The 15,743-nt window shown below is 40.8% G+C and overlaps 1 protein-coding gene across 3 annotated transcripts in view; it reads right to left on the bottom strand.

Annotated features, from left to right (window-relative positions):
- Nucleotides 1-11,503: 11,503 nt before the first annotated feature.
- The window catches only part of erfl3 (Ets2 repressor factor like 3), a 70,964-nt gene continuing 66,724 nt past the window's right edge, over nt 11,504-15,743 (bottom strand). For all 3 annotated transcript variants that reach the window (XM_008431317.2, XM_008431318.2, XM_008431319.2), the window contains 2 exons: nt 13,330-14,462; nt 11,504-13,002 (listed from right to left, as the gene is read on the bottom strand). In XM_008431317.2, the coding sequence (XP_008429539.1) occupies nt 12,349-13,002; nt 13,330-14,462 (1,787 nt within the window). In that variant the 3' untranslated portion in view covers nt 11,504-12,348. The remainder of the gene's footprint in view (nt 13,003-13,329; nt 14,463-15,743) is intronic.

The following is a 15,743-nucleotide window of genomic DNA, read 5'->3' as shown; positions in this document are numbered from 1 at the left end:
ACACACACACACACACACACACACACACACACACACACAGACTTCACCCTGTGCTCAAGAGAAGACAGAGAGCACAGCACAGGCATTCAGTACAGTTACAATGACCTCAATGTGTTTGGCTGCTGCATGAAATTGTGCACATTAGTTTTTATGAAAGCAGCATATGAGCGACATTGTGCTCTGCTTTTCGCTACAGTGTTCAGTCTTTTTCCAGCTCACATTTACACAAACTGATCATTTGAGCATATATGCAAAAAAATGCTTTGCGTGGTTCAAAACTAAAACTGATAAATTGGTTATTGAAACAATTTTCAATTAATTTAGTAATCGATTAATAGTTAGCTGGAGTATACAGACTAAAAAAAGGCTATTTGCTGAGAAAAACAACATATTCAGAGCAGTAAATACACCAAATCTGGTGTATTTACACCAGTTTATTATTTATAAATAATACACCAGTTTATTATTTATCTAATATAAACATTAGATATATGTATATCTAATGCTTAGATATACATTATGCGTGTATATCTAAACACGCATAATGATGTGTTTAGATATATCCCGTTTATCTTCTTACTTGAGCTACTTTTTTGTTTGCATCTTTTAATGTATTTTTAATGTTGTATATAAAAGCTTAAGATGTTGAATGAAAAATCGGTAAAATGTGCCAATTTTTTCATCCGATTAATCGGTCAGAATAATCAATAGGATTACCAATTACTAAAATAATTGTCAGTTGTAAGCCAAGTGACAAAACCATCTCCATCATGAAACGTGGTAGTGGCAGCATGATGCTGTGGGCTGCTTTTCTCCAGCAGAGACAGAGAAGCCAGTCAGAGTTGATAGGAAGATGAATGAAGCTCCGATGGAATGACTTTAAATAACGATGTGTTAAAATGGCCCAGTCAAAGCCCAAACCTGAATCAAGCTAAGAAACTACGGTAAGACGTCAAAACGTGACAAACACTAAAATTACATGTGAACACAAATATTGAAAAAATGAACTTGAATTATACAGTAAATAGAGCAGAAACCAAAAGAAATCTTTGCATACGTGTTGGGATTATTTTAGTCTGTTCTTTAATCTGAGGCACTGATTTACTGAATAGAAATTAAAATGGTTATTTTTATGCAAACTAATCCAGAAAGTAAGTTTGAAAGTTGACTTTTTTTTCACTCTATTGTGAACAAATAACAATGAAAAAAAGATCCTCAACATAACATGTAATATCAGATTACATAAAGAAAAACAATATAATGATATGAAATAACCACAAACTTTGGTACTACTACTAAAAGTTATTGAAATCTACAAAATAAACAAAATAAAAAGATACCTAAATACTTAAAATAAAATCTGTACTTTGTAGTCTATGCAAACAGTATTATTATTATGATGATTATTATTTTTTTCTTAAAAAATGTAAGTACATTCAAGGTCTGTTGTAACAACTAAAATAAAAACAAAAGTAAATGATATCGCAAATAAGTCTGCTTATGAGATGGCCATCAATTTCTTAAGAAGTGTTGTTGTTTTTACAAGTTTCCTGATTATTTAAATTAAGTTTCCCAACTGAGGCAACATACGTTTTAAAGTCAGTTTCTTTAAAATTATTACATGAGAATTTTGTTTTACTCCATGTCATCTTGTGGACATAATGTTTTGCTATGATCGTGATTAGATTGACTATACATATTCCATTTGAATAAAAGGTTGAATTGTTAACGATGAGCAACATTTACAATTTTGATGAACCATGTATACACTATTCACAAGTATATAAATTGTATATTTTTCTTCTTTCTTTCTCATATGTTATTTATTTTTGCACCATTATATTAGAGCTATATTCTAGTCTATGAACTTGTTTACTGGCGATAAGGTGATTCTGATGTTGTGAGCAGTAAAATGGGTGCTATTGCGGTAACCCAACAACAGGGGGAGACACCCGCCCTAAAGTTGTCTCGGAATAAACGAGCACCAGTTTAGGAGGTGAATGAAAACTTTATTATCGTACACGTTCTCACACACAGATGTATTTCATCACAAGTCATTGAGAGCTAAAATTACAGACATAAATAACAACGCCGATGCCTCTGTTTAGCTCAATTAGCTTGAGACAACTGGCGGGAAAGGAAGGAGGAAACGGAAATACAAGAAGCAGAGTATCAAACAAACCACATCAATGTGCATTTACACTTGTCAGAGCTCAAAGCGACGTCGCTGTGAACGAGCCTCACGGCGGTGCGGTGCGCTTCTTCTCAGTATGGTGGAGGATGTGGTGAACTTACTCGCAGGCCTCGGTGCTGAGCCGTACCGTAACTCTCTCTGAGGATGCAACACTTTGTGTGTTTTGCGTGTGTGCGTGTGTGTGTGTGTTCGTGTGTGTGTGTGCATGAAAGGGCATTCAGGACGGGCTTCTTGCTGTGCACTGTGTGCACAGTGCAGAGGCTGCGGTTAAATGTGGAGCAGAGAGCCAGCCTCTGCGCTGGTTTCCGCGAAAGCAAGCGCTTCATAATTTGGAGGAAGCGGAGGGGAGAGGGATGTGGCCCAGGTGACGGAGCTCAGCGGCTCCTGTGGTGTCTTTCCTGTGTGTGTGTGTGAGTGTGTGTGTGTGTGTGTGTAGATGTTAGAGCACCTGGAAGGCTGGTATGTTCTCACACAGTGACCCTCTGCAAGGGCGCAGGAGTCAGCAGGACATGCAGGCCCTGAACGCAGGCCTGATTTCCTAACCCTTTAACAACCCCAAGATTATAATAATAAAAACATGAGGTATAATTTTCATGCACTTCAATCGACATTTCAACTTTTTAGCTCTTTACCACATAAATCATCACACGTCTGGGCCTGAAATAGAAGCCTGAACACTATATTTTATATGTGCAAAAAGAAAGAAAAGTCAGCTAAAAAGTACTCGAGGGCCAACAAATATAATTTTAAAAGAAGTAAAATCATCAAAAATGTTGGCTTTTTTCCCTACCTACTCAACCGTATTTTAGTTTAGTATTTCATGTTCTGCAGTCTTTCTATGTGGAATCCAAAAGTTCCCAAAAAGGATGGAAATATTCACATCTTTGACACTGACAGTTGTGCCAAAACTATTTTTCTTGTGGACCAAAATCATCAGCTCAAAGCTACTTACTGGACAAAAAAAAGATAATTTCTAAAAAGTAAGATCACCAAAAATGTTTTTTTTTTTTATCTACTCAGCAAAAAACAAAGTATTAACTATGTTAATTAAAGTTATCTAATTTTTTTTTTCTTTTGTAGGAACGGGATTGTTAATCCAAAACTACGAATTGTTATTTTTTCCTTTTAAACAAAAAGGAATCCGGTTGACTTGTTATTCTGAGCTTGATTGAAGAAAACATATATTTTTTGTTGTTGTGTATTCTCAGCAATAAAAACAGGATCAAGGTCAGTCTTCATGTTAAAATACTTCTTATATTTAGCCAAGTTTTAGTACAGCAATCAGATTTGAGTGCACCAAGGTGTACTTTAGAGTAAAAGTCAAAGAGTAGCTAGATTCTTTTTTACAATCATAATACAATAAATCCAGAAACCTCAGAAAAGAGGATCACATTGTGTTGCATCTAACATTTTTAAAGTAGATTTGAACTTAAAAGTCACAGCTTTGTCCTATTTTATTTAATTTTTGATGTTGGGAGGTCCACACAAAGTCAGATGATGTCAGTTGATGGGGTCATCCAGGAGATGTTACTGTGAGTTTATTGTCTCTGCTGCCTGGATATTTAGCAATTAGCATATCATGACAGTCATCAGACAGTCACAGCAAGTCTTCAGTCAGAGGCCTCCTCAGATTCACTGACTGCTGCTGGAAATCCTCTCAGCATCACCATCATCCACATTGAATGAAATCAGTTAAAAAGTGATATATATATATATATATATATATACATCATGATTATTTCATATGAAACCCCAAAAATTCTGTTTCTTATGGAATGAGAGTAACATGAAGGAGCTATTTTTTGTGAAGTTCTGATCCCATCATGGCGTCTGCACTAACAGACGTTGACACCTGTGGCTGAAAACTGGCTGTTCACACAGGACTGTATCCAAACATAGTAATGGAAAGTTGAGTGGAAGGAAAAAGTGGGTTAGGAAAAAGTACACAAGCAAAAATGATAACCGCAGTCTTGAGAGACTTGTGAAAAAAAGAGTCAATTCAGGAGTGTGGGGGAGTTTCAGAAGCCGTGGACTGCAGCTAGAGTCAGTACACACACACACACACACACACACACACACACACACACACACACACACACACACACACACACACACACACACACACACACACGTATCTAAAACAAAGTCCTTTTTTCAAATGAGCGTAAACTTTACTTTTCATTCAAATGAGGCTCCCAAAGTCTGGAGGACGAGAGGAACGGCTTAGGATTTAGTTTCTTAAGGACATGACTTTTAGTTGCAATTTATGTACACTACCTTTTATGATTTCATCTTCTTTAATCCTCCACTTAGTGATTTTCTTTTCACACAAAGTTGCTTGCTTGTAGCTGAGAAAACAAGAGGCAATAATAAATCAAAAACATAAAGTCTAAGCCTTGGATTTTATGATCTTGATCTCCTCAAACTCTTAAGGAGATATTTTACTCTAAACCACTTTAAATTCTGCAAAGTCTGGCTGAATTGGAGTAAATTATTATGGATTACTGAAGACTTTTGTACAGACCTGCACCCAGATTTAAACGAATTTTCCTTCATTTTTAAAAAATAATGATTACTGTGAAATGTGTTAATGTGTTGGAAAGAAGTAGCCAGAAAGTAAACTCATTTTCTCCTTCAGGACTCAAACTGAATCTGTTCGACTGTAGTTTTATTGTTCACTTTTCCCCCACATCAACATCCCAGCGACTCTTGGCTCGCTCCGTCTCAGGCGGCTCTTCCTCCTCCTTCATATGTAACAGGGTTTTATTTCAACAATATTATAGATGTGAAGTTTTTGTAAATATTTTTAATTGTTATCAAGATTAATGTGGATGTTAGCTAATATGTTTCATTTTTACAAGCTAACTGCTGCTTGTCAACTGTCGGATGCTATTTGCTCTGTAGTTTGTTTGGGGTTATTTGTTGTATTTCATTGAATGTATAGGGGCAGAAACTGCTGGACTGATGTTAACCACCAACATGATTTCCTGTTTTGTTAGAATAAATACAGTGAACCTGAGTGTGTCTGTCGGTAAATCACCTGAGACGAACAAAGAAAGGCAGCGGCTACAGACGTCACGTTACAAGGTAACCTTTTCTGAGCATTATGTGGGTGAAAGGACAAAGTGCTTTTCTTCTCAGAGGTAAATATATTAGTGAGGATCACTATCACTCATTCATAAATGACACGGTGAAACAAGAAAAGATGGACTTCTGCTCTGTAATTATTAGAATAAATGTTTCACAGCAGCATGAATGAGATTATTTAGTGAAATTTACAGTCTTGTGGAATCGTTACATTCAAAACCCTCAGCATCCAACAGGAAAGTTGGAAAATAAACGGTTGCGAAAGGATTCCTCAAACTTTTTCTAATAGGTGATGAACTCTTTGAAGAATGTGATGAAATGATCTTTAAAAGTTGTCAGAGATTTTTACGAGGAATGTTGAAAAAATGCCTCGGAAGCAGACATATTTTTGCTAAGCCTTTACGCACTCTTGAGTATTTACTGAAGTTTAAAAATGGGGGGAAGTTTATTAAAATGTTAAGAAATGTCTTAAAGGAATTTAATACAATATTTTAAAGACTAAATCAATGTTTGAGTGTCACATTTTGTGATTTATTATTAAGCAAGACAGTTCATAAGAATCAAGTTGTTTCTTCATACATTTTTTAAGAACCATTTGTGGCTCCGGAGCTGCAGGCTGCAGACTCCCTATATCAGGGGTGTCAAACTCCAGTCCTGAAGGGCCGCTGTCCTGCAGTTTTTAGATGTGCCACAGGTACAAAACACCTGAATCAAATTGCTTAATTACCTCCTTCTTGTGTTCTCCAGAGCCTTGCTAATGACCTAATTATTCTATTCAGGTGTGGTGCAGCAGAGGCACATCTAAAAGTTGCAGGACACCGGCCCTCGAGGACTGGAGTTTGACACCCCTGCCCTATATAGATGATGGACGATTCGGAGGTTTTAAAGCTGCCATTCTTTCAAATTTTAACAGCAAAGAACCAGAAAAAAAGCCTCAACATTTTGTTGATCAGCCTTTCTGAAAATGACTTTGTGTCAAAAATGTTGTATGGTTTGATTAATACTTCTTAAGTACACTTTCAGACTCTTTGTAGTGTTTGAAACATACAGATGATAAACTCCAAACAAAGTACAAAAAAAAATAAATAAACTAAAGCTGAGATATATTAGTCTGGAAAAGTTATTATGAAGCCCTAAGCATGAAAACGAGGACATCTGTCCAGTTGTGGTCATAAACGTCCTCCATCAGCCTGCAGCAGGTGCTGCAGCCAGACCTGCACAGATCTTCACAGCATGAAGTCAATCCAGGTTGACAAACAGAATAATCCAGGAGGACTGCTGCTGCTCCGGCTCCAAACAGCTGGGAACAATTAAAAACCGGTGCAGCCATGAAGAAAAGTCCATTTCATCTTCAAAACAGCCGCAGTTGTTTAAATACAAAATACTGAAGCTTACTATGAATTCATAGATGGCTGTACGGTGTTGGGAAAAAAGATAGGAGCAGGTAGGAAGGAAGGACAACAGAGGAAGGAAAAGAAGAAAAAATAGAAAGGCAGATGGTTTAAGACGAACAGAAAGGAAACAAGGGCAAAAAGGAAGGAATCAAGAAAGGAAAGAGGAAGGAAAAAATGTTACAAGGAATGAAAAGGATACATGGAAGAGGGGAAGGAAATGATGTAAACTAGGAAGAAAGGAAGGGCAGAAGAACATGGCAAAAAGAAAAAAAAACAGAAGAAAAAGCTTGAAAAGGACAAAAGGCAGAAAAGAAGGGGAGGAAGGGATGACAAATGAGAAAGAAAAGGAAGCGGTAGAAAAATAGGAAAGGAAGAAGAAAATGAATAACATGGATGGGAGAAAAACTGCACAAGAAAGAAAAGAAAAAATAAGGAAGAATGCAGCATTTGTGAAGTGTAACACTGAATAAAATGTAGAATTACAACAATTTCTTTTATTTTTCTGGAAAGTACTAAAACCAATCCTCAGACCTGGAACCCATCATTGAAGAAAAAAGGAACAAATTTCATCCTTCTGTCTTAAAAACACTTTCCGTAAAGAAGCATTTTGTGAGTAATTTTAAATTTGCTTTAATCTTGAAACAACCAAATCCTTCATGCACGCACGTTGGCTCGATGTTGACGACAGAAAGTCTGAAGTTAATCTCTTTGTTTACAAATAAACACAATAAAACCCTGAATCCCCTGAATGAATATGGATGCATTAAGGAAGAGAAGCAGCATTCATATTGGGGTTTTAACTGGTTTTAATTAACCCTGATTACATCTTAATTACAAGTTTTGAAAAAAAAAACAAAAGAAAAAAAAAACAAAACAATGAAAGAAGCGCAGAAATTCAATGTTACATCATAGTATTAACTCTCCGGTCTCCGTGTGAGGTGTTACGCAACAGCTCTGGGGAGAGAAGAGGAGAGAAAACAGACTGAAAGAGGGAGATCTTTACACTGTAAAACACAACTTTCTTCTTTTAAAATCATACCCCCCCCTCCCCTMCMMCCCCCCCCAAAAAAAAACAACACAAGGAAAATATACAAGAGTGAGCGATAAAAGTAACATAAAATTAAAATGACAATAAAAGACAAAAGAAAAGGATAAAAACTCCCTCTGTGCCCTGAAATAAAATCCTCGCCCGCTTTGCTTCCTGCTCCATCCCAGGTGGTAGATCTCTGTCAGCACTGAAGTTATTGTCACATATTTCACTTATATCACATTTAAAAAAAAAAAAAAAACAAACTAAAAGCTGGAAAGGATTCAATACAGGGAATGAAGTTCAGGGGGCCAAATCATTAATACCCTCCATAGTGATGCTCACGACGCAAAAAGCAACAAGTAGCCGAGCAGCGGAATAAAAATAATGCCAGGTGGAGAGGTAACTTACTCAATAAAAACAATAAGAATCCATATTCATACTGACATCATAAAAATAAACCAAGAAGTCTGTACTCTTTTTTTTTTTTTTTTAAATGGAGAAATGTAAAATTTGTGCCGTTTGACAGTTGAGGCCTGTAACAGGATGAGAGAGTAACTGGTGACCTTTTCACTGCCGAGTCCGTCGGCAGGAAGTCCGACACGGCGAGGAAACGTTCGGCAGCGAGACGACAGAGAGCACAAAGCAGCTCAGACGGGCGTCATGTCTGTCGCTGAGATGTGGTGAAGTAAGGCAGCTGTCAGTTCAAATACAGACGTACGACCTGGTGGGGGTGTGTGTGTGTGTGTGCTTCAATCCAGACCACCAGAGGTCTTAATGAGAGAAATTTAATCAGTTCAGCCACAGACAGACTGCAGATCATCTACTGTTCCTTGAAGGACAAACACAAACAGGTTAAAAATCTGAAAAGTGCGGTGTGCATTTATTTTAGAAGTTGCTTGTAATTAAACTGGTGATTAAAGCCTATCTGTGTGTCATTTAATTTTAGTATAAATCTAGATGTTCTTTGAAGGCTTTGGACATCTGTTAGAGCACAATAGTGAACAAAGCGCATGAAGGCTTCAGTTCTGATAAATAAAATGGGTTTAGAGCCACAAATACCATGATCTTATAGCTTTTGATAAATATCTACCTTTTAAATATCCAACTTTTGACAGGATGTTGATATTTGCACATACTGCCAACCTAATAAGAAAAGTAGATCATATAAAAGTGGTTGGTGCTTCTAGTATCATTGCTATGGAAATGAAATGTAGAAACTGAAAATCGCTACAACATACATTTATTATGTCTTTTTTAAACTTCAGTTATTTCTTCATGATTTTTAGTCAAGGTTTTTGACTAAAGAGCCAGTTGTGGCTCTGGAGCCGCAGGTTGCAGACCATGGACTGGCTAGTGTTGAAAGAAATGTGCCATCTGCAGTTTTCCACACCATCACTATGGTGGAAGTATCATGATCTGGAAATGCTTCTCTTCAGCATGGAGGCTGCAACAAACTTGAGAACAGACCAGGTGTGTCCAAACTTTTTAGTCTATCTGCAGCAATAAAAACATGATTTAGGTCGCTCTTAATTCAAAAATAATGTATTTAGCCAAGTTTTAAAAATATAATTAAAGACAGATTTGGGTCAATGGATAGATGTGTTCTAACTGGGGGAAGTCCAAAGCGTCGCTCAGGGGCCATTTGTGACTCTTGAAATTATTTTTGATCGAGTCAAAATGAAAATATATCACAGGACTTGAAAATTCATGTTCACAGAGATTCTCAGTCCGATCCGACTGAGCTTGAGCTTGTTTGCAAACAAAAACAAGCTAAAAGATGTAGATGTACAAAGCCGGTGAAGGCATGACGACTAAAGAGAGGCCAACCACACTTTTCAGATTTAAAAAAGTAAAAATGAAATCAATGCATCTTTTCCTTTGCAATAACTTGGGTTGGTTTATCTTATAAAATACAACAAAGGTTGTTGATTCACTGACAAAAAGATTCAAAAAGTTTTTCAAGGAACAGAGGTAACCAACCAGGTGACGTCAGGATGTTAGAGCCTGTCAAAAACACTTGTGTCTGTGTGTGTGTCTGTGTGTGTAAAAGTGCATAGATTTTAGGGGTAGGGGCATCTCGGTATAATAATTAACCCTTTTCTCTCAACTGTGCTGAACTTTGAAGCATTAACACTAACTGGAGTAGGAGAACAGCGCAGGATTAGCGCCTCGCTGACACGCAGAAGAAGCCTGGAGAGGTGGCCTGCAGCCAGGACAGCTCTGACCAGGGAGAACCCCGCTGAGCAGAGCGAGACTGCAGACAGGGGAAAAAAAAAAAAAAAAAAAAAAAACAGAGCGCTGCACGCTGAAAGGGCAGGCTACTGCAAAACCAAGTGAACAGCAGAGCCAAGCAAACCGTCTGAATCATTAGCAGTCTGCTGGTTTTCTCTTCCTTCCTCTGGTGGACCAGCCTGAGCTCTTTGTTTACATATGCAACAAATATACAAGAAATCCCCCACCGCTCTTTGTTCTGCTGTCCCCATAACAATACCATCTGAAAATGATCCACTCACCATAAAAAAAATAAATCCATCATTAAAATGCTGTGCTTCTCTTAAACTCTTCCGTAATCATCTCCATCTGAACATATATAAAGATATATTCTGCGTGTGGCTTTAGAGCTCAGTTTGAACTATTTTACAAGCTTTAAAAAGAAGGCGATCAGCGGCAGTGTGTGTTTGGAGGGAGCTGTGACGGCAGTGCTGTGCATGTGTGTGTCTGTGTGTCGTTGCTGGTTTAGTTTAACACTACGATTGTTAGACGAGCTCGAGCTGCAGCTGAAACTACTTCAGGTGGAGAAGCAGAGATTGGTACGCTCTTCCTTCGTGTTTTTAACGCTCCCCCACATCAACCTGGGGCTCATATTGTTTCTGCGAGAAGAGAGTCGTGGCGTTTCCACACGTGGTCCACGAGAGAACGCTGCAAAAACACAACATCTCACCAAGTAGTTTTGTTCCAAGTACTAATGCAAATACCTTAGTACATTTGGAATGAGACAAAACTAACTGAGAAGAAACGTTTGAGCAAGATATAGCAGCCTGTTTTAAGTAAATTATTAATATTGATGAAAAAGTACTAGTTCTACAGATTAAAGTGAAATAATCTACTACTGTTTCATCAATAGTAATGAATTCTTTACTCAAAACCAGTTCCTATATCTTGTTGAAAAGTTACTCTTCAGTTAGTTTTGTCTTATTTCAAGTGTCTTAAGATATTTTCATCAGGAAATAGAGCAAAAAAACAAAACAACCTGGTTATATTTTGTGTTTTTGAAGTGAAACGAGACAGAACAGGAGGAAATCAGAGGGGTGGTGGTGTCAAAGTCAAATGTTGAGGGAAAAGTTGACGTCTCTGCTTGGTTTGGGCTCGATAAAAGTCCCTTGAGTCCCGTTCGATGTGTCTGTGTGGATCCAATAAAGATACAGCAAAAGGCTTCCCTGAGTGGAGAGGGCCAGACAAACACCCAACAGCCCCACTCGCCACACTTTCCTTCCCGTCCCACGTGATCTTTCCTCACAGCCGCCCTCCTCTGTCCCACCCAGCATGTCTCTCTCCAGGGCTCTCGGGGTTTGATGCAGGCACTTAGAAGTCCCGTTGGCCTGCAGGGCGAGCTGAAGGGCTGTGAGGGGTCGTTTCTCCTGAGGAAAGAGTTGTGTGGCTGCTGATGATGAGAAGATGAGAGCTTCACTGGCCTGGTGCAAAAACACCAAAATCTTACCAAGTATTTTTAGTCTAGTTTCTAATGCAAATATCTCAGTACACTTGAAATGAGACAAAACTAACTTACAAGATAACAGCAAGATGGAGGAGCTTGTTTTAAGTCAATAATTTGTTAATGTTGATGAAAAAGTGCCAGTTATAAGTGAAAAAAGTAGTACAATTTGATTATTCATCAACAACTAGGACTTTTTCATAAATATTAAATTGTCTGTTTTTCATTTACTAAGGCAACAATGTGGAAAGTCTAAATATTCTTAGTGTGTAAGACTTTATAGATTTACTAACATTTTTTGTTAACTGTCGAGCAGGTAAAATTAAGAGAAATCACATTAAACAAATTGTTGCCCCTTTTTTTGTTTTGAGTTTTTAAATATATAGATTTCATAAAATTTTTGCATTGTCGAGCAGGTAGAATGTTAAAAACAAAGTAAAATCGCAATACATTCCTTTTTGCATTTTTAATTTCAGCAACTCTGTGTCCTGCCAGTAGTTTAAATTTGGCAGTTTCCGCAAACATTTTGGGCACCACTGGTTTAGATTAAAAAATATTCACATATTAAAATGGTCTAGTCAAAGTCTAGACCTAAGTGCAACTGAAAATATGTGGCAGGACTTGAAAATTTGACTCTAAACAAGCTCCTACATCGTGCTGTACAGTTACTTGTATATACATTTTGTCTAATTTCAACGGTACTAAGACATTTGCAATAGGAACTAGATAAAATGCTGCTTGCTGTGTTTTTGCAGTGTGGGAGCTGGTTCTTCCAGGATTGATGGCGACTCTGACTCAACAGGAGTCTGGCTGTGTCAGTTTTATGAGCGTGTGTGTCAGGCTCTGCTCTCGGGTCGTCTAGTTTGTCAGTGTGGGAGTGGGATTACATTTACAAACTCCTGTACTGCTGCAGCAGTAGTGTTGGGGCTCCTCAGCAGTCTTTGTTCTCCAGGGACAGCTGGGCCGTGGCGCGGTGCAGCTCGGCGCTGACCCTCCGATGTGAAGCCAGAGGCGCCGATAAAGACCCCTCGTAAGCTAGCGGAGGGGGACTGTCTCCGTCTTCCCCGTCCTCCTCCATCTCCACACATCCGTTAGTTTGCCTCCCTTTATTCCTCCCCTCCTCCGGTCGGACCTTCTTGTCGTCCGACTCTTCCTGCGACGCCTCCATGCGCTGGTCCTCACTCCAGCGCCTCTTGAACCGCAGCTTCAGAGGGATGCACTTCCCCTGCGCGGCTCCGGTCGAGGCCGTCTGGGACTGGGCGGCGTGGCTCTCACCCGGCTCCACCGGTTCACTCTTGAGGGCGGTCAGGCCGCGGTGGGCGTGCTGTGAGGTGAAGAACGGCATCAGACCCGGAGGAGGAGGAGCGGGGGCTTTGAAGACGTCCTCGTCCAGGTCTTCATCCTGCGACGGATGATGGGTGGCCGCCGTGCCGTTGGACAGGTGATGGTTGTGGTGATGGTTGGAAACTCTGGAGTGTCGAGCGGAGAAGAGCTCAAACTCATTATCCCTTTCGTCTGGGTCTTCATCGCTGATGTCCGTCACCTCCACCTCTTCCTCTGACTCTATGTCAGAGATGGGCTCCACCTGAGGAACGATAAATCACGGCATAAATTAAGACAGAAACAGAATTATTATCCATCAGTTTTATTTATTGTGCAACTAACCTCACTTTCTTCTTAGTCTACACCTTGAAAGTATTCATATCTCTTGACATTTTGACCCATAACTAAGGTTATCACCTGTATGAATCCTGAATAACAGTACTTTCTATTGGTCCATCTCATGCTTGTAAAATCCAATGAAACACAATGAAGTTCATGGTTGAAATGTGAGGAACTGTGTGAAAACTTTTGCCAGCTACACTAAATTGACCAAAGAATTAAACTCTGATTAAAGAGAAGGTTTACACACCTTTATCTTTGGGAGTCCAGCACTGTTCAAGGACTGCGTTGAGGAGGAGGCAGAAATGACTCCTGACCCGCTTGCTGAGCTCAGATCGCTGCCAAAGGACAGCGAGGACCCCAGTCCAGAGGTGGAGGACATGGACCCGGACCCGGAGCCAGAGGACAGGGAGCTCTGCCTCGGTTTACCCTGGCTCTGTCCGTCCCTCTGCTTCCTCCCCAGAGGTGGCGGCTGCAGCTTGAATTTGAAGGGAGACATGTGAGGTGGCTCCTCCCCCAGGTGGAGAGGGTGGTGCATGGGGTGAGAATGGGGGTGTGAGTGGGCTGAGTGAGGAGGCTGTGGGTGGTGGTGGGCGGAGTGAGCCAGAGACGGGTGATGGTGTCGGTCTCCGGCCCTCTCCCCTCCTCCGCCTCGCTCTGCCCTCTCAGCGGCCAGGCCAGACTTGTCGGCGGCGGGCCGGTGGGGCTGAGGGATCACGATGTTGGGGTACTGGAGGAACGCCCGGGGGCTGAGGCCGTAGTTGTAAACGGACTGGGTGTGGGCCTGCAGGTAGCGCTTCATGTCCTCTGGGTTGAAGGAGAAGTGGGAGCCCAGCATGGGAGACAGCGTGGGGGACGGGGTGTAGGGCAGGTGGGACGTTGGGGTCATGGACAGCGCTGGAGACAGAGGAGGGGCCAAGAGGCCCGCCCCTGGGGGTCCAGGCAGTGGGGACACTGGGAAGGGAGACAGCGGCTCCTGGTGGATCCGGTGCCCCGCGGGGCCTCGCGGCCCGGGGTGGCCTGCAGGGTTACCCGGCCCTCCGTACATACGGAAGAGAGCCTCATGAGACAGACGCGGATGGATGATGCTCCGGTAACTCCCGCCGCCGGCGGGGCCCCCTCCTCCTCCGCTCACACTCCTCTCACCCCTCTCCTCTCCTGCACCACCGTTCCCCTCCTCGATCTCTGAGTTGACCGAAGTGCCGTCGCTGCAGTCGCTGACGGAGCCGCGGGCCATCCGTCGCGCCACGGTGCTGAACATGCCCCCGGGGCTGCGCAGATCCTCGTTGGGGGAGAGGACCTCAGAAGGCGTGGAAGGAGGGAAACGAAAATGGGTTCCTGCGCCGGTGGGGACAGGCGGCGCACTCTGAGGTACACTGCTTCCTGGGAACACCAATGAAAAAAAAGACATTAAACTAAATGTCCTGAAACAATCCCATATAACAGAAGCTGCACTTCCATCGACCAAATATCTGGGACTTAACAAAATGTAATGTTTGTTACTGGTCTCTCATGTGGTGACTGTATGGTGTTTTAATTACTTTATTTTTGTGTTTTTATGATGCAAAGCAGTTTGATCTGCCTTGTAGCTGGAATGTGCTATGTTAATGTTTGCATTTTTTTCTGCTCTTTGTTTTAGGAGATGCTTCTTGTTTCTATCTGCCTTAGGATAACGGATGAAAACTAGCTGTTGTGCTAACTTGGGCATATTTACATTGAAGCTTACTGCTGACATGTTGATTAATATGCCTAGTCCTAATATAATTACATAAATACAATGAAATATTTGATCATGCAGGCTTACCACTAGGGCTGTATAAATAAATCGATTCATCGATATATATCCGATATTTTCTGCCCTCGGAAAGTATCGATTTTTCATCCGAGAGTATCGATCCTTTAAACCATAGGGGTCCATAGCCTTATAGCTCTTTTTAACGTCTAGTTTGTTACGCCGTAGAAAACACTTTCTCACTTTTAACTTGAGCTTAAAGTGCACATTATAAACTACACACCAGTTTTTAAATTGTGTCAATAGGCCAAGTATAACCGGAGTTATGCTAAAATTAGTAAACCATATTTTTCCGAATGTCAGAGAAATGTCAAAAGCGCCGCCATTTCCCGGCTTTTCCGATTATGTGAGAGGGAATGAGCTTCCAAACGTACAAAACAAAACATTAGATTCCTGTGTTTTTGGAAATGTAAAATCTTCAATAAATAACGATGGGCTGTATTTTGTTGCTGAGAAACAAAGCAAAGTTGCGCAAGTAACCGTGACAGAGAAGTGGAACAGAGAAGCGGAACGGAGCAGCTGCAAAAGCAGTGAGATCGCGAAATTTATGCAAATTTCGACTGGTAGCAATCACTTTGTAATTAGTTTTTAGCTTAGCGGTTTCTGTTCTGTATATAAAGGATTACCTGAAGAATGAACATGGGATGTAACATCCGAAGCGGGCGCGCAAAAGCAGCGGCGCTGTGTTTTCAGCAGGAAGACGAAGAGGAAAAACACCAGCCGGAATCCGCGGTGCAGTGAGGATTTCCATGGTAACAATGGCTGATCCATCATTCTTATTAGCAACAGACAAAGAGTATCAGAGACTGAGAGATCGATGAGATCCTGGCAGTCTGAGAGGCAGCTACTCAGAGATCCAAGCAGGGGAATAG

The sequence above is a fragment of the Poecilia reticulata genome, linkage group LG16 (genome assembly GCF_000633615.1).
Source record: "Poecilia reticulata strain Guanapo linkage group LG16, Guppy_female_1.0+MT, whole genome shotgun sequence".
Classification (NCBI taxonomy): Eukaryota; Metazoa; Chordata; class Actinopteri; order Cyprinodontiformes; family Poeciliidae; genus Poecilia; species Poecilia reticulata.
This window is presented reverse-complemented; position numbering and strand designations above follow the sequence as displayed.